Genomic DNA, 24003 nt, shown 5'->3' on the forward strand with positions numbered 1-24003 from the left:
TATGAAAAGTCTCTGTGTTAATAAGGAGCTGTGGAACGCCAAGGCTAAAGCTGTTTTTAACTCTTCTTTCAAAACATTCAGTCCTGACATTCTTTGGCTTAGTAAATGGGGAGCAGGCTTTTGCATTTGTGTAGGGGCGAAGGAAGGAATAAACTGCGGCTCCCAGGGCTGACTTCTGTCCAGGAAACACAGGTCTAGATGTCCTCTGAGTGGCAGAGAGAACAGCAGAGTGGGACTCTGTGGTGGGAGTGACAGTGTGGCCCCTCGCCTGCAGGACACTCCAAGCAAGTGGGGTGGGGCTGCATGGGTGAGTGTTGGGGTACAGTGAGCAGAGGAGGGGGTGCTGTGTGCTCACCCACCATGTGCTGTTGCCCACTGCTGTTGTGTAGGAACACAATCTAGGGTGGCCAAACATGGTGAAACTTGTGATTCTTGGAAGAAATCAGGAATCTCAATTTTACATGAATTTTCCCAATTTTAAAATGATGACACATTTAATTTTTACAATTCCTTAGGCCGGGCATGGTGGCTCATGCCTGTAATCCCAACACTGGGAGGCTGAGATGAGAAGATCACTTAAAACCAGGAGTTCAAGACCAGCCTGGGCAACATAGCAAAACCCCGTCTCTATTTAAAAAAAACCAAATCATTTAAAAAAATTCCTTAGACCAAGCAAATTGCACCTTCAGGCTATAGTCTGGCTAGAGTCCTGGCTGCAGGACTGGTCTGGGTGTGCTCTAATATTCTGCCCCCAAATAGGCAGAACCCCAAAGGAGGTCCTTACGTCTTAAGAGCCTAAATCCACCTTACACTTGGTGACGTCCTTTGTTGGAGGGAGAAGGAAGGCTCTGGCTCTCTAAAGCCTTAGGAATCTACTTTCTCTGCCTCTGTATAACAGCCTACTACAGCGCCATGGATCGGCAGTCCTCACCTTCCTTCTCCCTCTGTCTGTCCCTTGCTCCCAATAAGCCCTGATGACAGAGAGCTCAGATAGGGCCCTCTCCCTGACTCTGCTCAGGTGTGTAGCCAGGCTATAAGCTCTCACACTGTCTCCTTTCCCATTCTAGAAACAAATTTGAACCAAGTAACAGAGAGGTACCCTGTAACATGAATCACTTTGAGCTATAATTTAGTTTTCAAAGGTAAATAATTTTTTGAGACATGGTCTCGCTCTGTTGCCCAGGCTGGAGTGCAGTGGTGCGATCATGGCTCACCACAGCCTCTACTTCCCGAGCTCAAGGGATCCTCCCACCTCAGCCTCCAGAGCAGGTGGGACTATTGGCATGCGCCACCACGTCCAGTTAATTTTTGTATTTTTTGTAGAGACAGGGTTTTGCTATGTTGCCCATGCTGCTCTTGAACTCCTGGGCTCAAACGATCCACCATCCTCAGCCTCCCAAAGTGTTGAGATTACAGGCATGAGCCACTGTGCCTGCCAGGCCAAAGGTAAATAATGTATGTACTTTGATACTGTATCAGAAACTATTTGTGACACATGTCATGGCAAATGTGTGGTGACAACGGAATTTCTATATAGGAAACTCTTGGGAGTGGCATTTTGTTTGGGAGCAAGGAATGGTTAAAAGACTTTATGTAAAGCTACATTGTATATTTGTTGTATATTAAACTCTCTTTTTATTTAAATTGCACTTTTTTTTTTGAGACAGAGTCTCACTGTATCACCCAGGCTGGAGTGCAGTGGCCCGATCTCGGCTCACTGCAACCTCTGTCTCCTGGGTTCAAGCAATTCTCCTGCCTCAGCCTCCAGAGTAGCTGGGACTATAGGCCTGCACCACCACACCTGGCTAATTTTTGCATTTTTAGTAGAGACAGGTTTTCACCACGTTGTCCAGGCTGGTCTTGAACTCCTGAGCTCAGGTGACCTGCCCACCTCAGCCTCCCAAAGTGCTGGGATTATAGGTGTGAACACTGTGTCCAGCCTAAATTGCACTTCTATTTTAAAAACAAAGTTGTGATGGCTAATTTTATGTGTCAACCTGACTGGCCACAGGGTGCGCAGGTGACACCTTGTTTCTGGGTGTGTCTGGGAGGATGTTTCCAGATGGAATCAGCGTTTGTACCGGTGGACACGGTAAAGTCACTTGCCTTCCCCAATGTGAGTGGGCATCATTCAATCCGTTGAGGGCCTGAATAAAACAAAAGGCAGGAGAAGGAGGAATTTGCCCCTTTTTTCCGGCCTCACTGCTTGACCTGGGACATTTTATGTGGTGAGCCATGATTGCAGCACTGAACTCCAGCCCTCCACTGAGATCTCATTCATCAGCTCCCCTGATTCCCAGGCTTTCCAACTTGGGTTGTATTATATCACTAGCTTTCCTGGGTCTCCAGCTTGCAGATGGCAGATCATAGGACTTCTCCACCTCTATGACCCCATGAGCCAATTCCTCATAATAAATTTCCCTTATTTACATACACACACACACACCACACACACACACCTCCTACTAGTTCTGTTTCTCCGAAGAACCCTAATACACAAAGAAAACCTCCAGGAGCCACGCCTTGACACTGCCCCTGTGACCGGTCAGGACACATGCAAGGATAAGAAGGTATGTAGAGACCACCTTGCTCCAGATGGGGAGGAAAATGGTCAAATGAAGTCCCAGAACAACCCAGGGAAAGTGTAGACCCTACTGCTCAGGCAAAAATTCAATTTTGAGGGTGAGAATTTTCAGCCTGGTTCCTGAAAGTGTCCTAGACAAGGAAGATGCATTCTCACCACCACACTGGGCCATTCTGGATAAAACCAAACCTGCTTCTTGGCAAAGGTCAGTGGTAATGTCGGTAGCATCTCAGACACCTGCCCATGGATGCCTTCTGCCAGGCAGCCAGATGGCTCATTACGACCCACATGTAGCCCTCTAGGCCCAGTGCCCTGGCTTGGTGGCAGCAGATGGCCTGGGGGACAGGGGCTTGGTCTCATTGCTCAGAGTGTTCCCAGAGACCGTCTTGGGATTAGCAAACTCAGGGGACACCAAGGAAGATTTCCTTAGACCTGGGTGGACCCAACTTAGAGTTTACTTCTAAGTAACTTCTAAACTCTAGAAAAGTAGAATAAAATGAAATATACTTATTACTTGCCAGGAAGTGGTTGAATTCTTGCTGTTACCATAATGCTACTATTTGGTATTATTTCAAGTAAGTAATCAGACGGTTTCAATATTTAAAAATAAATAATGGCTGGGCGTAGTGGCTCACGCCTGTAATCCCAGCATTTTGGGAGGCTGAGGAGGGCAGATCACGAGGTCAGGAGATCGAGACTATCCTGGCTAACACAGTGAGACCCCCGTCTCTACTAAAAATACAAAAAACTAGCTGGGCGTGGTGGCGGGTGCCTGTAATCACAGCTCCTTGGGAGGCTGAGGCAGAAGAATTGCTTGAACCCAGGAGGCAGAGGTTGCAGTGAGCTGAGATCACACCACTGCACTCCAGCCTGGGCAACAGAGTGAGACCCCGTCTCAAAAATAAAATAAAATAAAATGAAATAAAACAAAATAAAAATAAATAAATATACAAGAAAACCACTGACCCTTCACTAAATTGGTAGTTGTCATCACACTTAATCACTGCCTTGCCGGCATATCATTCCCTTCTGGAAAACCCGTCATCAGCAGCTGGCAGGAACTCACACCGTTCTTACTTAAATTTATCTGTTAATAGATGGTTTGACTGCAACTGTTTCTTTCTTAACTTTTAAGCAGTAGCAATTCAACACTGAAAAGGAATGTGATGTTTATTGCTGTTTTCCCCCGGGAAACAAATCTGGCAGGACACACACAGGTACAGCATGGACCTGCTTTCGGAGTTACGCATACTGATTTTTTAAGTTGGAGTGTGTTTGGATGAGGAGGGACAAGAAAGCTGCTTCTGCAGGGGAGGTGGTCCCCACTGCAGCTTCATCTGTCCCTAGGCCACCTCCCTGCAGCCACCCCAGGCAGTCGCACAGACGTCACGTCCTGGCTGCTTTCCTCTGAGTCACAGAGCTCGCCACAGCACTTCTTCCTCCGCCTCTTTCAGGCCTGGCCAGCCAGGAAGTCACAACCACAGCTAAGAGGTTCTGTGCTGAGCATCTTCAGTAGCCCCTAAGTGAGGCCAGAGGCAGATGGTAATGGGTCTGAGGCGTCTGAGGCTTGGGGCCACTTCACAGGACAATCATCTTTATACTTTTCATTTTGGTTTTAGAACTCTGTGGGATTTCTTTATCTCAAATGCCCTTATCAGTCTGCAGATCTCCTCAAGGCTCATCTGGTTTGCTAGGTCTTAGTCTGCTCAATACAGATGATAAGATGGTGGGTGAAACAAGAGGTTTGGTAACATAAGTTCCTGATGACATGAGATGTACACAGTATATGTGCAATTTCTCAACACGTTTGGCCTAAACGCTTGCAAATACAGCATCCTGAGCTGAGAGAGTGACTTTCTTTGATTTTTTTTTTTCTTTAAGCAATGACATTAATCCCAACAACAATCATTGGAGAATGCCTACTATTTTCCAGGCATTCTCACAAGACCACCAGATTCAATGTGAGAGATCCCCTGCCCTCTAGAATTTTACAGGTTAATGGAAACGGGTTTTTACCAAGAAGCGCAAATCCAAATTACTCTTGTTTCTTTTTTATTTATTTATTTTTTTTATTTTTTATTTTATTATTATTATTATTATTATACTTTAGGTTTTATGGTACATGTGCGCAATGTGCAGGTAAGTTACATATGTATACATGTGCCATGCTGGTGCGCTGCACCCACTAACTCGTCATCTAGCATTAGGTATATCTCCCAGTGCTATCCCTCCCCCCCTCCCTCCACCCCACAACAGTCCCCGAAATGTGATGTTCCCCTTCCTGTGTCCATGTGTTCTCATTGTTCAATTCCCGCCTATGAGTGAGAATATGCGGTGTTTGGTTTTTTGTTCTTGCGATAGTTTACTGAGAATGATGATTTCCAATTTCATCCATGTCCCTCTTGTTTCTTATGTTAGCAGCTTCACACTCAGGAGTAAGCAGCAGCAGCCAAGGGGCACACAGAGCCACAGGCTAAACATGGTCCACGGCTTCCTGAAATCAAAGGGCTTCAAAGATTTGGAAGACACATTTCTTTTTATTTTTAAAGCAACCACACACCTATTCTGGAATAGTGTACAAAAATCACATAGGTCATTCCGACTCCTAACTGAATCCCCTCTTCCACCGTCAGAGGACGAGGGCACTTTTTGGTATGATGGAGAGAAGGGAGGGGGCGGGGTGGCCAGACAGACGGCTGAAGTGGAGGCGGGGGCACCAGGGTGAGGTGAAGGCAGAGGCACCACGGGAATGTAAACTGCAGGACGCATCCTGAGGCAGTCAGGGTTCGGGGCATTCTTGTGGGTGGTCACTTGGGCCCTAGATTAAAGGCAGAAACACAGAAATGCCTTGGGGGACGTTGTAAACTTCAACAGCTCTATCTGTTGTTTCAGAAATGAGGGAGAAACATTCACCAGAAGCTTCAGACTGGGAGGAGACAGAATCTTTGAAGCAACCCAGGGGCTTCTTAGCTGCAGCGGTGTCTGCTTTGAAGTTCAGTCCACTCTCCCCAGGAAGCCAAGAGGCTCTCAAGTGCTTGCAGCAGAGAAGTTTCACAGAACAGAAAGAGCAGACAGAGGCACGCTGCGCCCTCCAGCACGGCTGCCTGGCAGGAAGCTTTGCTGAGTAACTTTGGTTTTAGTTGGAAACCTTCTGTCATGTTCCTGTTGGGGCAGGGTGGGGAGTGTGGGGGCACTGCGGCGGGTGGGTTAGATTTCCTCCTTCCACGCAGTGGACAGGGATGTGGGATGGGGGCATGAAGCCACGGACAAGTGGATAACCGACCTTGAGAAGATGTAGAGGTCACCACAGAGAGTTTCCAACTCACGAAACCATTTCTGCTATGGGGAGGACCAGGGACGCTGGCCTACGGAACAGGCCACTGGAGATTCCAGAGCAGAGCCCTGCCCAGGCCTCCAGACTTGTGGCTTTCATTATCCAGTTAGTCATAGGTTTACTGTCATCCAAGTTTAAGAAGCTTGACTGTGACCCATGTGCAAAAAAAGGTTGTTCAGGCTCTTTTTTTTTTTTTTTTTAAAGCCACTCTGGGCTGTTCAGCAGGCTGAGGCAGGATCCTCAGAGCCCACCAGCCCTGGAGAAGTGGGGACTGCCTACCTGCACTTTTCTTTTCTTTCTTAGGCATTTTTATCTTGAACACAGAGCCTCAGGCATTGGCTAGTCCGGTTAGTCTGGAAAAACTTAACAGCCAACAGTTTATTTCTGCTCTGAGGGCAGTTTCACTAGCACAGAGCACATGGCGAGCAGAGCCCAGATTACAAGGCTGGGCGGGGCGGGGGCGGGGGTGCAGGTGAGGTGCTTCGGCTCTGACGGGCGCTGGGCTGCTCACCCAGTTTTACAGGGGAATTGGTAGGGCCCTGTCTCCCCTGGCCCCTGCCCATGCCCCGGGAGAAACGGGTATGTTTGGGTGGTACCCTCCTGCATGGGCAGAGGCAGGTGATTGTATCGCCAGCCCTGGAGCTCAGCGTTTACAGCTTGGGCTTCCATTTGGAGGAACCTGATCCTTGGACTTGAACACTCTGCTCTTTGTGTTTTGCACAACAGGAGAGTCCTGCTCCTCGCTTAGCTCAGCACAGCGAGTCCCCTGGCTTCAGCTTCCCTCCTGAGCACCTGATAGTTGTTGGTTTACTGTGACTCACTGCCATTATATCTGCCTGGGCTTATGTTTCCAGCGTCTCACCAGAGCTGTTGTGACCCATCTCCTGGGCAAAGCCTTCCACGCAGAGGCTGCTGGGCCAGCAGGAGAGGAGAACCAATCCATCCATCAGCATTTGAATAATTCCATCCACACATACTTCTCTTCCAAACACCCGGGCTATTTTCCTTTCCCTGAGCCATGCAAGCTCAAGGCGCCATCAGGGTTGCGTGCTCTCAGGAGCAGGACACGTCACATCAACTTGAGTGCTCCAGGAGCCCTGCCACAATGGTTTCTTTGTGAGGTCATCTTTGCAGCGGTTTCCTGAAGCTCTGGCCTCCTTCCTGGTATCTTCACACATTCTAGGTGTTTCAATTCAGTAAAAACATAAGGGCCTTTTGACTGCTCACTCCTGCACTTCACACCGGGAAGGACACAGAAGTCCCCAGAGAGTGCCCGGGACGACAAAATGTAGTTCAGAGGTATCTAAGGTGGGTTCCACCCAAAAGGGTCCCACAAAGAAAGAATTCCAGGGCCAATTAAATTTGGGGATCTGCATAGTCCATCTCTCTCTTGGTGATTCAAAACATATATTTATATATATTAAAGGTTCTGAGAAGTCCTGTAAGTAAATCCCGTTCCACTTTTTAACCCACCATCTCCCAAACCCAGCATGATACTGATATCAGCATGCTACTCTTTTCATATAACACCTACTTATATCTGAAGAACTAATTGATGTCTTTTGAGATATATTTTAGGAATGATCTAACAGTGGTTTTCAACCTAATGAAACACCTCACTAGAGAGTGCTTGGGCACAGGAGGTGGCATTTTGGGTTGTCACAAAGATGGGGAGGTGCTACTTGCATTTCATACATAGGGGTTGTGGGGGCGGGGGCAGCTAGTGCTGTTACAGTGATGATGCAATGCGGCCCAATCCCAAGCGGGGTGGGGGGCACTGTCCTACCCTAAATGCCCACAACTCTCCCCACGCCACTCTCCCACCCCACTGAGAAGCAGTGGTTGGACCTACGCTCAGCATTGTGTTCCCAGGCCCTCTCTGCGGGTTCAAACGCCTCTTGATGTCCTCTTGGTCTCTGCCTCCTTGCTTCCTCTAGTTGGGATGCCTGCACGCTGGAGAGTTGGGTCTTTTGTGGCTTTTGTGGCTCTGGTCCCAGTAGGAGATGACAGACACAACCAGAGGGCAGGATTCCATGGTTCCACGGTTCCATCTACTCTGGAGGCGAAAAAGGGGTGTGTGAAGTGGTCCCTGGGAATAAAGAGAAAGCTGCTCACCTTTCTGAGAAACTTTTCACCTCTCAGGGAAAGGGGACCTGAGAGAAGCCTAAGAGAAAACTCCTGATGCTTAGCCAACTCCTTGAGAAGGAAAGTGAGAATGGAGGCTGAAGCCCCTTCCGTCCTTCCTGGTAACGTAGCGGAGACGCCAACACCCACGATCTGCAACTCAAAGTCAGGGATTCCGTGTCCCTGCTTGTGTCAACATAGAAAACGCCCATGGCAACGGGCAAATGCGGCCTGAAACGGCAGAGTGTGTGTTTCACAGAACAGGGGTGGCTCACGGCTGCAGCCGCCCGGGGAGGTCCTGGGCTTGCCTTCGAGGGGCTGGTCCTCGGGGGTGGATGCAGCTTTGCGGGGCTGGCTCCACATCGCGCCGCGGCGGTTTGGGCGCGGGAGCAGCCCTGCAGGGAGGCGCCGCCGGGTGGGCCGCGGAGATAGCTGCAGGGCGGGGGCCCCCGGGGGCGCGGCGACGCCCAGCGGCCGGATATCAGCTGCCACGCCCGCGTGGGCGGGGAAAAGAGCAATTTGACTTTGGACGGACAGGTGAGATGCGGGGAGGAAATCCACCACCGGCCTCCGGCGACTCCTGTCCTGCGCGCAGCGGAGGCAGCGAAGCCCGTGAACACCCCCGAGCCCGGTGCGCGCCGAGCAGTTCTCCGCACCTCCGGTAAAGGTGCAGGACTGGGTGATGGTCTCTGCAGCAGTCAGAAAGCTCCTCTCCCAGCCCAGGAACGTCTGCAATAAATTGCTTCCATGTGCAGGCTTCCCGCTCCCTCTTTCTCTCTCAGGGTTAATGTGGGAAAAGGGAAGTGGCATTTTTTTTTTTAATTTTGAAAATTAGCTTTAGGGCAAAGTCCTGCCAAGTGTGTAGTTTAATACCCCATTTTATAGGTGAGGACACAGCTCCGGTGAGATCAGATTCCAGGTCACACTGCTGGTGCGCCGCCAAACCAGGTGGAGAACCCTGGTGCCTCCGCTCCTTGGGCATTTTGACTCCAGCTTTCATGATTGTTTTCCCTTCTTTAATACCCACTACAGGAAAAATTTTGTTGCTGTTTCCCTCTGTTAAGAATTATTAAAACTTGGAGGAGGGGAAGCAAAAAGTTCTTTCAATATTAAAGCATTGTCTAACAAGCCCATCTGAGAGTCATTTGGCTATCTAGGGGAAGGTGGCTTTGACTTATTTTTTACTATAAAATAGAGTCCAAACATTCTTAACTCTGAAATTAGTTAGGCCAGGAGCCCGGGCTCATGCCTGTAACCCTAGTACTTTGGAGGCCAAGATGGAAGGATTGCTTGAGGCCAGGAGTTCAAGACTAGTGTGAGCAACATAGCAAGATTCCCATTATCAATTTTAAAAAAGAAAATAAAATAACATGAGATAGTACTGTGTAGAAACTATTAAAATGTAAGTGCTGTCTGGGTACGGGAGCTCACGCCTATAATCCCAGCACTTTGGGAGGCTGAGGAGGGCTTGAGCTCAAGAGTTTGAGACCAGCCTGTGCAACATGGCGGCAAAACCCCTTCTCTACAAAAAATACAAAAATTAGCTGGGCATGGTGGTGTGTGCCTGTAGTCCCAGCTACTCTGGATGCTGAGGTGGGAGGATGGCTTGAGCCTAGGAGGTGGAGGTTGCGGTAAACCAAGATCATGCTACTGCACTCCAGCCTGGGGGACAGAGTCAGATACTGTCTAAAAAAAAAAATGGTAAGTGTTTTTCTGTTCTACAGAGATGCAAATGATTCCTATCTGGTCAGATAAATTACCCCAAAGGTTATAGTTTTGCTGCCCTGTAGCACATTAGCCAGTTTAGTATCTAACTTTGTGATCTTACGTCAGCATTCCTTTTCGTTCTCTGAGTACACAAAATCTTTATTCTCGTAATATCTTTGAACCAGTGTTGCCACCTTGCAAAGTCCCTTATGAATGAGTTACCTACCTCACTGATACATACTCACCCTGTCTTGTCAAGGCTTCATATTCCTTTCCCTGTATAGTCCCCACAAATATACAATATCAGCTTTCAATGCACACCAAGCGCCCATTATTGATTCTTTGTCCCAAGTGGCTCCTCTGGAGCATATGCATGACATCAGGGGGACATAGGGCTTTTAATTGTCAAAAGTGTATAAACTCAGCACGTTATTCCAAATAATCTCTGCCCCTGCTCCCTCACATTTTGATCATGCTGTATCTGTGATCTGGGGCTGGGGACTCTGGCCCTCAAGATGCCTACAACGCTCTCGGCCCCTGCTAAGAGCCTCTGCCCACACACGGGGTCATGCGCATAACCCTAGAACTCTGGGCACGGCTAGATGAACTGTGGCATGCACCTGATCCAGGCAGCAGCCCACTTCCCGGTTGGTCAGCCAGTGAAGGAAGGCTCAGCCCCACCAGGCCAGTGAGATTCTCTGTCTTGGCAAATTGCTTAAAGACTTAATAGTAAAGGAGAAAGAGATAAAGCAGGCACCTGAGGCCCCGAAGCAGCAGACACTTAAATAAGCAGCAGGAAGAAGGTCCTGGCAGAGACAGAACACCTGAGTTTTCCACATGGCGCACAGAGCTTGGAGGCACAGAGGGACGGGTCCCGCTACTGAGTGGCAAGAAGACGAAATGTCTGTGTCGTAGAACTGTGTGTGATCTTGAAAGACCTCTCGGTTCGTGAATGGCATCTTGGGTTCTGTCAGGCTCCACACAGGTTCTACTGCTCCTCTTCCTCCAACAGGCTGAGCTGTGTGACTTTTCCAGGGTTGCCATCCGACCTGTCATTTGGTCTGTGGCCCTTAGTTTCTTATCCACATATGGCTGTAAAAGAAACTCCACAATCCTGGAGGGAACTCAGTGGGTCCCTTCTTCCAATCCAAAAACCTCAACTCACTCTTTTACTTTTTCTAATAACTTAATAAGTTAAATAATAATAAAATAATTGTTACCTTTGTTCAGCCAACTCTTTCCGGGCTCATCAACGATTTTCTAGGAAAGAATGTTTCCTTGGTTAGACCTGCCCTTCCTCTCTGTCTCTCTCCATTCATGTTTGAGCATTCATTCATTCTCCCCACAAGCACATCATGGATTCTAAAATGAAGAAGGCAATATTCGTAGTTTGAAGACGCTCACATCTTGCATGTGCAGTGTTACAAGAGTGGGGTTGGTGCAGGAGTGAAATGGGAGGCCGTGTCCCGAGATGGGGTCACCAGAACCTGGAGTGACAAGGAGGGGGTGGGGAGAGGAGCTTTTCCTCCTGGCTTTCCCACAAACACTGACTTTCATGCCTCTGGCCTGGAACCACATGTAACCAAAGCCATATGTTCAACTTGCGTTAATTAAATGGTGGCCTCAGCAACATTTCTGGTGCTGCTTCTGTTGCTTTGGCATTACGATGTCTTCAATATTTGTTACTGTGTGTCATTTGTCATGTTTAACCCAGTGGCTCAGATTCTATTTGTTTGTAAAACTTAAATGTTGAGAGACTTCTATTCTTGATTTTTTAAAAAATAAAAATTATTTTTGGTTTATTCCATGAGAACATATCTTCTATAGGTTGAACCTCCGAGGGTCTTCCTTCTTGATTTTTCTGGGAGATGACTGTAATTTTTTTTTTTTTTTTTTTTTTTGAGATGGAGTTTCATTCTTGTTGCCCAGGCTGCTGGAGTACAATGGTGTGATCTTGGCTCACCGCAACCTCTGCCTCGCTGGTTCAAGGGATTCTCCTGCCTCAGCCTCCCAAGTAGTTGGGACTACAGATGCGTGCCACCACGCCCAGCTAATTTTTGTATTTTTAGTAGAGATGGGGTTTCACCATGTTGGTCAAGCTGGTCTTGAACTCCTGACCTCAGGTGATCCACCTGCCTCAGCCTCCCAAAGTGCTGAGATTACAGGCGTGAGCCACCGTGCCCGGTGTAATCTTAACTGCTTTTAGGAAATGGTGTAAGAAAAGGCTGTGCCATAAACTCAAAATCTTACTAATCCCCAGTTCTCAGCCTCAAACCGAAGAAAATATTACATTTCCAGTCTAGTTTCTAATCCCAAGTATCCAGGCACCAAGGATGGCAGGAAAAGGGAAAAGGCGGTACCTTAAACGAGGGAAGGACATCTCAGTCTTGGCCAGTTCTTACTCTTCCCAGGGGCCACCCTCAAGCCCCACCCTGAGCAGGTAAGTGAGTCAGGCAGGCAGCCTGGGAGGATGTGTGGGAGGGAATCCAACAGTGTTCTCCAGGCTGCAAGAGCTGGGCAGACACAATGGTGCTGCAGCCCTGGCCTGTGTTTTTCTTTCCCACAAAGACCAACACCGGTGCCGCTGACATCATGACAGGTTTGATCATTTTTATTTTGCGGTGATGGTGGTGTCATGGTGATGAAGAGTCCTGTGAGCTTGTGCAGGTCCCCTCAACTGCAGGCTGTCCAGGCTTTCTCCTCTACAGTAAGGACAAGGAGAATGGCTGCTTCCTAAGGTGATGGCGAGGTAGGATGAGGAGTGTAAACTGCTCCCAGTGGTAACTATGGGTATGATTTCCTTTGGGGAGAAGACAGAGAGTGCCCTTCTGATCCTCCCAGCTGTAAATTTGGGCTGGGGCAACTTCTAGACACAAACAGGGCACTCCTGGCTATGGGGCCTCAATGTTTTCCTTGAGGTGGAGTATCTAGGCATTTCCCTGAGGTTTCTGATGCCTGGGCAGGGTGGGGTGGGGTGTGGCTGGTTCTGACAGCTGTTCCCCACCCAGCTTTGTGCCCTGGGGAGGGAGATCTACCTGCACATCCTGCTGCACTGGATCTGCAGGGAGCCGGGGCTGCCCTTGGACACCTCAGGCACAGGCCCTCATCCTCTGCCTAACTGCTCTTTACACCCATCCCTTGTGTCCAGGGAGATTTTGCCACGATTTCAAAAAAGAAATGATTATTCAGAAGGCATTCTTCTGTATATTTCCTTTTTTTTTTTGAGATGGAGTTTTGCTCTGTCACCAGGTTGGAGTGCAGTGGCATGATCTCGGCTCACTGCAAGCTCCGCCTCCCGGGTTCACGCCATTCTCCTGCCTCAGCCTCCTGAGTAGCTGGGACTACAGGTGCGTGCCACCACACCCAGCTAATTTTTTTATTTTTAGTAGAGATGGGGTTTCACCCTGTTGGCCAGGATGGTCTTAATCTCTTGACCTCGTGATCTGCCCGCCTCAGCCTCCCAAAGTGCTGGGATTACAGGCGTGAGCCACCGCGCCTGGCCGCATTGCTGTATATCTTGCAAGCAGACACACTGACTGCCTTTTATTTGATCATCTTTCCAAGGATGCAGGTATAGCATGTATGCTTGGAAAATAGAGATGCTGTTTCTCCAGAGAAAGGGGGAGCTTGCTTGCATTCTTCTATGTAGTTCTAAGGCCCCTGCTCCACTGTACAGCAAGTGGCCACACCCTTAGCATCTTTCTACACCCTTAGCATCTTCCTTGCCTAACCCAGACCCTTACAGCACTCAGCTTGGAAAAGACCCTTACAGCGCTCAGCTGGGTGCCATGATTATGCCTGTAATCTCAGCACTTAGGGACGCCAAGGTGGGTGGATCGCTTGAGCCTAGGAGTTTGAGACCAGCCTGGGCACCATGGCAAAACGCCATCTCTAAAAAAAAAAAAAAACACACACACACAAAAATTAGCCAGGCATGGGGATGCACCTGTAGTCCCAGCTACGGGGGAGGTTGCTGCAGTGGGAGGATTGCCTGAACCCAGGGAGGTCGAGGCTGCAGTGGGCTGTGATGGTGCCACTGCACTCTATCTTGGGCGACAGAGTGAGACCCTGTCTCAAATGAAAACAAAATTTCAAAAAAAAAAAAAAAAAAAAGAATGCATTCTTGCCCTTAGAGGCTCCATCCTCCCCTCCCTCTTCTGGTTTCTCTTCCTATGTCTCTGCTGTGTGTGTCTCTTTAATAAAGAACACTGAAATTAGTAAGCCAGGTTTGCCTCCTGGGCAGGAATTATGAAATCCAGGTGGCCTTGGTTGTAATAGGTGGAAAAAAAAAAAAAAAAACCTTTATTTTGTCTGCTTAGTGTTGTCCTGGCTTTTCTTTGCATATTCCGTCCCCCTACCCCCAAAACTCACTGTGCTGTTCTGGTGAGGCTGACCCCACCCAGATTCAGGACTGACCCAGGCCTGGCCAATCAACAAGGCCTTCAGGGACTGGTACATGTCAGTTAAATGAGTCAGTCCCAGGACTCTTTGTATATATATGTATGTAATATTTGTAACTATTGGGAAAGTGTCTAGCTTTCCACAGGAACTTCTAACCTGTTCAATTGTGACCCTAAGGATGCCGGTAGCCATCTTGCCACTCTCGGGAGAGGAAGCGCCACAGAGACAAGGCATCTCTGAGAGCTGAGTCCTGATGACCGGTCCAAGCACCCGAATTCAGCAGTATGTGAAGCCCCTGAGCTTCCAGTTATATGTGCTGATGAATTATCTTTTTTGCTGAAGTCCATTTGAATTGGAGTTTATATCATTTGCAATTTAAAGAGAACTGATCACCAGCTGGCTCAAGTCTGAAGTATAAACTGGTTTCTAGCAATCAAAAGCAATGTGTGACCAGTACAGTGGCACCAGCCTGTAATCCCAGCACTTTGAGAGGCTGAGGAGGGAGGATCACTTGAGGCCAGCAGTTTGAGACCAGCCTGGGCAACATAGCTGGACCCCTATCTCTAAAAATACATAAATTAAAAATAATTTTTTTTTTTTTTGTGACGGAGTTTCACCTTTGTCACCCAAGCTGGAGTGCAATAGCACGTTCTCGGCTCGCTGCAAATCTCCGCCTCTCGAGTTCAAGCAATTCTTCTGCCTCAGCCTCCGGAGTAGCTGGGATTACAGGCATGCACCACCACGCCCAGCTAATTTTTTTGTATTTTTAGTAGAGACAAGGTTTCACTATGTTGGCCAGGCTGTTCTCGAACTCCTGACCTCAGGTGATCAGCCTGCCTCAGCCTCCCAAAGTGTTGGGATTACAAGCATGAGCCACCACACCCAGCCAAAAATAAAATTTTTAAATAAAATAAAATTTTTAAAAAGCAAGGTATTTCTGCCAGGCATGGTAGCTCATGCCTGTAATCCCAGCACTTTGGGAGGCTGAGGCAGGCGAATCATGAGGTCAGGAGATCGAGACCATCCTGGCTAACACGGTGAAACCCCGTCTCTAATAAAAATACAAAAAATTAGCCGGGTGTGGTGGCGGGCGCCACTTATAGTCCCAGCTACTCGGGAGGCTGAGGCAGGAGAATAGCTGGAACCCGGGAGGCGGAGCTTGCAGTAAGCCAAGATCATGCCACTGCACTCCAGCGTGGGCGACAGAGCGAGACTCCGTCTCAAAAAACGAAAGTAAAGAAGAAAAGAAAAAAGAAAAAACACTGCCTTCCACTTTTTCCGTCTTTATTAAAACCATTCCCCTTCCTTCATCATAGCTAGGTAGGTGATCTGTCTTCACTGTGCTTTTAGCAACACGGCCTTGAAAAAGAGACTCTGAGAGACTCCCTCCAGTCATGCAGAATTTTGGGACAATAGTGAGGTTTTCTCCCCAGGGATCCCTTCCATGTTTGAATTTCCCCACTCCAAGAGTTGTTCAGCAGGGGCCATGGGGACTGGCGTCTGGATCCCGACCCATACTTGGAGTAAGTTTTCCACTTTCGGAAGTCTCCCAGTCTTCAGGCTGAAGTTCACTTCAGTGGGGCAGGCAACCGCATGCCCTACCTAGGTGCCAGTGAGAATTGGATTCAGCTTTTAAAGACCCCACTCTCTGCCGCCAAACGGTGTAAACAAAGATAGAAGTGTATTTCCTTCTCAGGTGAATGAAGTCTGGACTTAGTCTTCCTGAGGTTGTCATGAACCCGGATCTCTTTATCCTGCTTTCTCCCTATCCTCGGCGTTTGGCATAAACTTTCCATGACTCCTTTCCCTCCCCTCTTCTCTCCCCACACTGCGAATGCCACTCTCACTTACTTCATCGGCTGGAACACGGAGACTCCACCAGCGAGGGAGGCTGGAAAAGGCATTCTTCATTCTGAGTGCCAGTTTCATGTTGGGGGCCCATCACTAAGGAAGAAGAGCAGAATGGATATTTGGGGGATACTAGGAGTTCTCTGACCTCTCATGCCACTCTGTGATGTGCCGCAGCAAAAATCCTCACTGGAATAGCTCCAGTGCTGGTGATGCCAATGAAGGCCACTGTGGAAAAGAATAATTAATTCCAGACACATCAGTAAAGACACCCTCCTGTTATAAATGCTGAGAGAATGGCTTGGGACCACCTGGGGTCATTCTCCATCCTGACCGTTTAGAGATCACTACCCTCAGGGAGTAAGGTCTCAAATCCCATTTCAATGCCTCATGAACAGCTGGACTTACAAGGATTTAGGCCCGCAGAAACATTTTAGGAAACTTCCAGGGAGTCAGAGATCAGGCAAGGGAGCTGCGTCCCTACATGACCCCATCTCAGCTGAGATGAGACAATAGCGGCTTTCTTCGTGAAAAACTAAAGTGGGAAATGTTTCTTGATATGTTTCACTACCAGTCGATATAGAGGGTCCGTTTATGAATAAGAGAATTGTGGAATTCCACACAAGGTTGTTGGATCTCAGAGCTCCTTCTGCAGCTCAGGAGCACTGTAACTGGATTCTCCAAACACTGCTTTTGCAGGTCATTAACAACCATGTGACAAAACTATCTTTAGGGAAGGAACCCAACCTCAACACCTCAACATTCACTAGTTAACACTTGCAGAGTGCTTAAAGTGCTGGTTGGAGCATGGTAGGGGCTCAGCAAATATTAGTGAAACACGTGCCTGGACATTCTGGGTAAGAGAAGCCATTATTATTAGATATTTATGGTGCATTTACTATGTATAAGGGATATAAGCACTCTGAAGGATCACAGAGATAAAAAAGACATTGTCTTTGCCCTCAAGGAGTTTACAATCTAATAAAGAAAATAAGAGGCCGGGCGCAGTGGCTCACGCCTGTCATCCCAGCACTTTGGGAGGCTGAGGTGGGTGGATCACAAGGTCAGGAGATCGAGACCATCATGGCTAACATGGTGAAACCCCGTCTCTAATAAAAATACAAAAAATTAGCCAGGCGTGGTGGTGGGCGCCTATAGTCCCAGCTACTCGGGAGGCTGAGGCAGGAGAATGGCGTGAACCCGGGAGGCGGAGCTTGCAGTGAGCCGAGATCATGCCACTGCACTCCAGCCTGGGTGACGGAGCGAGACTCCGTCTTAAAAAAAAAAAAAAAAAAAAAAAAAAAAAGAAGAAAGAAAGAAAGAAAATAAGAATTATTTCAAAGGGTTGTTTATTTCATGTCAGTTTCTAAAACCAAAGCAAAAAATAATCAGGGTAAGAATCTGGGTTCCTGCCTCCCACAATTTATAATTCTACATGTCTTTTTTTTTTTTTTAAGCAAGTTTATTAAGAAAGTAAAGGCATAAAGAATGGCTACTCCATAGGCAGAGTGCCTATAATTGTGTCTTTGAAGAGGCTGGTTTTAATTTTTATTTTCTTTTATTTGTTTAGTTTTAGAGATGGGGGTCTTGCTGTGTTGCTCAGGCTGGTCTCAAACTCCTAGCTTCAACCAGTCCTCCTGCCCTGGCCTTCTAAAGTGCTGGGATTACAGGCATGAGCCACTGTGCTCAGCTAAGGCTGGTTTTAAAATCCTCTTATTTCTCCTAGAAGATGGTGAGGATGTGACGTGGGTCACGTGGGCCAGGCTAGTGGGGTCATGGGCAGCACACTGTCCTTGGAAACAGCAGCAGTGGTGCCTCCTGTTTTTTCCTGTCACCTCTTGCTTCCTAGCTGAGCCTCTGCCTCAGTGTCCCCTCTCCAAGATGAGACAACTGCATGTGTGTCCTGCAGCTCCCTCCCTCCCTTGCACTCCTAGCTGCTAGAAGCAGTCATATCTGTGAATCACATAGAGCTTCCTGACATCTGGTCTTACATCAAATCTTTCTTGGCAATATAAAAGTGAAACATCCAGTTTTTCAAACTGGCTGTTTTGTTTTGAATTCATCTTCAGATGAGCTTTTCTCAGGAGAAATGAGGAGTGGGGGACAGAGAGCAGAATAAAATGCCCACAGGAGAGTAAAACAAGATGCCAGAAGACCAGGAGGAAGACCACAGATTTCCAGAGCCTGATCCTCTGCCACCAGACCCTGAGGGCAGCTCTTTGATTTCTGGGCACTCGTGTCCTCCATTCCATGCCTTCGGCAGTCACCACCCCAACCCTGGGGTCGTGCTCCTCCACACTGCACAGCAATTTTACTGCCTAGCAAAGTATGGCCCAGATCAACGGGGGCTTCAAAACCATCCACACTTACGTTTCATTCATTCATTTGCTAATTTATTCATTCTATATTCATTCAACACTCATTGAGCTCCAGTAGGTGTCATCTAGAAGTCTTGTCTCCATTTGTTATCAGCAAGGGTATCACCTTTTCTATACAATGAGTCTCATTTCCCAAGAGTGGTTTTGGATTTGAAAGCAGATGTTACTCAGAACCTTTTCTGAGGGCAGGGTCTCAGCTCCTCAGGGAGGCCCCCAGTTCTCCAAAGGAGCCTTATACATCTTTGGCCCAGGTTAGCATCCATCTCCCTGCACATCCTCACTGATATTAAAAAGGATCAAAGCATCTTTGGACAGTCCCGGGTTGTCTCCAAGGAAATCAGAGGCACCTGGATGTAACTAACAAAGACTCTTTGTGTCAGTGGGGCTGAGTCACCTGACAGGTCTGAAATGTAACTTCCTCCTCTGGGGCCAGGAGAATGGAATCTGAAAGGCTAGAAGGATAGATCAAAATGAAGATAAAATTTTAAAGGAATGAAAGTAGAGTTTTGTACTTAGCGATTAAAAGAAGAAAAGAAATGACGAAGGAAAAAGGAATCCCATTTGACGGTGTTGTATGTGAAACTGACTTAGAGATTTTGGTTGACTGCAAACTCAAGGTGGACTAAGGCCTGATGTGGCAGCTGGAAACCTGAATGGACTTTGATTGTGTCACAGAGTCAGGAGCGTCTAGTGAGGAGACAGTAGCCCCCTGGGTTTGTCACAGGTCAGGCCATTTGTAAAATATTAGGCTTAGTTGTGGGTCTATGTTTTAAGATACATTTTAACAAACTGGAAGGACCCCCAGAGAAAGGTGGTATAAGTGTGGGAACCACACCGCACAAGAAGCCACTCATGTTCATCTATAAAAATGATTTATGGACATGACAACCTTCTTAAAATATCTGATTGTCAAGATGTAAAAGGGAGCCTGGAGAACTGAAGGCTGAGAAGGACTTCATTCTCAGATTGTGGGAGAGGCCTTCTGACGTGGATTTCCACAACCTCTGGCCACTTCACCTCACAATTTGGTCTGCATCTTCCTCTTTCCCTTCATGTCCTCCTGTCTTAGAGGAAGAATCATTCCTCCTCCTTCCAGAGGCTGACCTCATCCTCTCCCATCTCCTGCAGAACATGCCCTGCTAATTACCATCCCCTCCAGAATCCTTTATTTTTCTTTCTTTCCATAAGCCCACAAATATGAGGGAGATGATGAGTTAGGTACTTATTACATGCCAGGTGCATAGTAATTAATCTGCCTTATCTTGATTAATCTCCTCAAACCAATCCAATGAAGTAGGTGACATCCTCTCCATTTACAGATGAAGAAACAGAGGTTAGCTGGGTGTGGTGGCTCATGCCTGTAATCCCAGCACTTTGAGAGGCCAAGGTGGGCAGATCACTTGAGGCCAGGAGTTTAAGACCAGCCTGGCCAACATGGTAAAACCCCCTCTCTACAAAAAATACAAAAATTAGCCAGGTGTGGTGGTGCACACCTGTGACTCCAGCTACTCAGTAGGCTGAGGCATGAGAATTGCTTGAACCTGGGAGGTGGAGGCTGCAGTGAACTGAGACCTACCACTGTATTCCAGCCTAAGCAACACAGCAAGACTCTGAAAAAAAGAGAAAGAAAGAAAGGAAGGAAGGAAGGGGAAAGGAAAGGAAGACAGAAAGGGAGGAAGGAAGGAGAAAGAAAGAGAAGAAGGAAAGAAAGAAAGAAGAAAGAGGAAGGAAGGGAAAGAAAGGAAAGGAAGACAGAAAGGGAGGAAGGAAGGGAGGAAGGAAGGAGAAAGAAAGAGAAAGAGAAGAAGGAAAGAAGAAAGAAAGAAAAGAAAGAAAAAGAAAGAAAAGAAAGAAAAAGAAAGGAAGAAAAAAGAAAGAAAGAAAAGAGAAAGAAGCTGCAAGGAGTTCAGTGACATTTCCAAGCTCACCCAAGTGAGCTTGGCCAAGTTTGAAACTTGAAGAGTGCTTTAAGTGCTGGATGGACTCAATTCCAGGTCCATCTGCCATTAAAACCCCCAGGCTCACTTGCTTCCAGGCTTTAAACGTGCTCCTCCATTCCCAGCCAAGTGCCTTTAAAGAAGGCTCTCTCTGTGGATCTACCTTCTCACCTCTCATCCACTCAGCCTGCTGCAGCCTGCTTTCTGCCCTAACCCTCTGCAGAAACGGCCTGCAGAAGGTCATCGGTGACCTAGGTTAATCCCATCAGCCTCTCCTCAGTTCTCACCCCACATGGCCTTTTGTGGCATTGACATTGCTGGCCATACTCATCTTCCCCTACCCTCCACCCTCTGCCACATCTGGCTGAGCCCCTTTCTCTCACCACTTCACCTCTCATCCTATAATCCCCACCTCAGGTCCCTCCTTCCAGGTGTCATTGGCCCTTTTAAAGGACCTGAGGACTCAGCTAAAGTTGGAAATCAGGAATCTGTGTGTGGGACTTCCCTGGTAGGGTAGGGGTGCTATGGGTCTAAATGTGTCCCCTTCAAATTCACATGTTGAAGCTTAAATGCCAATGGAATAGTATTAAGAGGGGGGCCTTTTGAAGGTGATTAAGTCATGATTCCTCATGAATGGGACTAATGACCTCATAAAAGAGGTCCTATGGAGCCTCTTTTGCCCTTCCCTCTCTTCTGCCATGTGAGGACACAGCAGTCATCTCTGTCTTCCTTCTCTGCCATGTAATGACACAGCAAGAAGTTGCCATATGAGGGACAGGCCCTCACAGACACTGAATCTGCTAGTGCCTTGATCTTGGACTTCCCAGCCTCTAGAGCTATGAGAAAATAAACCTCTGTTCTTTATAAATTACCCAGTCTGTGGTATTTTGTTGTAACAGGCCAACAGACTAAGACAAGGGGTAAGATATGGGGTGCAGTTCCAATGACCCAACTGTCCTCACACCTATATTGGATGGAGTTATAAAGGGTGAGTAAGAATTATAGGTCAGAAACAAAGGGGCCAGAGGTGGGGATTGGTATTGTCTCAAAAAGCAGAGACAGCTAGCTGGGCAGAAGACAGTGGATAGAGAGTGAGATGGTGAAGTTCAAGGAGAAAGCAGGCTGAGGCCCTGGGAGAGGGTGGCCATGATACAGAAAAGGCATTACAGATGTCACTGGAATTACAGATGTCAAGGAATTAAGACTCTAGATAGTTGGCCGGTTCATCGACCCAGACTCTGAAATCCCCTAAAATCATAACAGCAGGTGGATTTCACTTCCGTAACTTGTGTCCACATCTCATGTGAAGCTGTGTCCTCAGCAGCAATAAGATTTTGCATTCCCTAGGGCTTATCTTCCATTTTCCAGTTTGCCCAGAGCTCAGCATCCCTACTCCAGTTAAGAAGGACCACAGATGCAATGCTGTACTGAGTAGGGTAACTTCAGGGATGCCCTTCCCACAATATACCCATTGGGGGTCCTGAGGCCACTCAGATAAGCACTTATTGAAAGAAGAGATTAATTCATTTCCTGTGTGTCTTTTTTTTTTTTTTTTTTTTTTGAGATGTAGTCTTGCTGTGTTGCCCAGGCTAGAGTGCAGTGGCGCGATCTCGGCTCACTGCAAGCTCCGCCTCCTGGGTTCATGCCATTCTCCTGCCTCAGCCTCCCGAGTAGCTGGATCTACAGGTGCCCACCACCATGCCTGGCTAATTTTTTTTATATTTTTAGTAGAGACGGGGTTTCACCATGTTAGCCAGGATGGTCTGGATCTCCTGACCTTGTGATCCGCCCGCCTCGGCCTCCCAAAGTGCTGGGATTACAGGTATGAGCCACTACGCCCAGCCTCCTGTGTGTCTTATTCCAATTCAATTCAGCAGCATTCTTTGAACCCCTACTGATACCAGGCTCTATGTGATGGATTAAGACAGCTCACAATGAGAAAAGGGGCAGAGGGATAGCCTGCTGCCCGGGCGCTGATGTCCTCATTGATTCTCAGTTAGGGCAAAACCTCAGAGAGTTCCATATGTAGCCCTGGGCTCTCTCATCTGGTCTCAGCATTTGCAAACCTCCTCAGGAACCCCAGCAACTCTTTAGCTTAATAAATGAGAGGACGATGGTCTTGGTGAGACCGCTCAGGAATATTTGGCATCTCTCAGGTCCTGGCCCACACCCCCCCGAGTCACCAGGTGAATGAAGCAGAAACGTGTCTGCCTTGGGCAGAGCCATGGCTGCTTTTTCTCTTCATGGTCTCCAAACTGAGGGGGAGGGGCATTTACTGCTTTTCCCTTTGGCTTCACTCCTACCTCATTTCTTTCTGCAAGGAGTCTCAGGATCTCTTTTCATTTTCACATAGAAACAACCCCTGCCTCCAAACCCTTGGAGTATTTCTCAGAGAATTCCATCTTGGCTGTTTCCTTCAGCATCGACAAAAGCTCGACCATCACAAGGGGCTTCTCCTCCTTATTTTTGAAAGAAAAGCACAAGAAAAGAGCCTTCCAAAGCGAGCCCCAAATGCTGACTTGCTGCTGCCCCATTAAAGTCGGTGTTTGCCCTCACTCTGTCTTATTTTAAGCAGCAGTGCTTCCGTAGAGCAGAGCTAAAGATTCAGCAAGACAGGATAGGTCTTGGATGGCTGCCCCCAGGTCTGCCCTCAGAGACTTCCAGAAAAGCCTTCCTCTCTGTCATTTTGCCTGATTCGCCATTAGCATTCCTGCAGCAGGTCAGCAGGTCCTGGGTACCCAAGTTCCAGCTACATGTGCTATAAAATCCCAAGCAGAACTGGAGCATCGAATTGCTGTGGGTTCATTTTTGGCTGGCAGGCCTCTTCTATTAGCACCATAAACACCACCACTATCCCCACAACACAGACAGAGAAATACAGCCTGAGGATAAGAAGGCACATTGAGGAGCTGAGGGCGCTGATGAGGAGGGGACTGGTCCACCAGCCATGGGGAGGAATCCCTTTACAAAGGGGCCAGCTTTGTTGTGGGAGTGGAGCAGGGAAATCTAGAAACCCTCCATCAGAGACAGAATCCAAGACCTGCAGTCCCAGGACTCTGGTTCTGTTTAGACTCTTAGGTTATTCCTCCTCATGGGAAATCCTGGAACTGGACCAGCTTCTGTGATAACCTGCAACCCTGGGGACACATTCGGTTTGCAGATGTGTTGCACAATATTGAGCAAAAGTTGATTCAACATTTATAAGCTGGGAGTCACAGATTCATGGCTTCTTTTGGAGAAACAGTAGGTATTGGTACCCCAGGCCCTCTTGGCCAAATAGACTGGGCCTTTTAGAGAGAGTGAATGACTCACAAGTTTGCACTTTCCACCGCTCCCTGTGACAGCCCTCATAAGAGGCCAGGTGCTCCTGACCTTGCACGTGCACTGCTGTTTATTCTTATAGTGGAAAAAAGTTTCTCTATATACTCATTGCCATCAAACGTGATTTCCCACACAGGACTTCCCTGACTCCTGAAGGTATTTGATTTTGCAACCCCTGATCTAAAGCACCTTGATTAGCCTGGATTGTTTCAATCACAAGGGAGGGAAGATAACCCACCCAATTTAAAAAAAAAATAAAAAGAGAGGCTGACAGGCTCCCGGAGCTGGGAAGGATTCCTGGGCAGTGACAGAATGGAAGGAGGGACTGCAGGAATCACAGAAAATGGCCACTGAACTCTGCCAGGATTC

At 47.8% G+C, this 24003-nt stretch overlaps 1 protein-coding gene across 1 annotated transcript; it reads right to left on the reverse strand.

Moving 5' to 3' along the window:
• Positions 1 to 4863: 4863 nt before the first annotated feature.
• LOC129012336 (uncharacterized) lies at positions 4864 to 9024 on the reverse strand. Its single transcript, XM_063651286.1, has 2 exons — positions 8938 to 9024; positions 4864 to 8771 (listed from the first exon to the last, which is right to left on the reverse strand). Exons 1-2 carry the CDS (start codon positions 9022 to 9024, stop codon positions 8235 to 8237), a joined length of 624 nt encoding a protein of 207 aa, XP_063507356.1. The 3' UTR covers positions 4864 to 8234.
• Positions 9025 to 24003: the final 14979 nt, after the last annotated feature.

Source organism: Pongo pygmaeus, chromosome 15, assembly GCF_028885625.2.
Source record: "Pongo pygmaeus isolate AG05252 chromosome 15, NHGRI_mPonPyg2-v2.0_pri, whole genome shotgun sequence".
Lineage (NCBI taxonomy): Eukaryota > Metazoa > Chordata > Mammalia > Primates > Hominidae > Pongo > Pongo pygmaeus.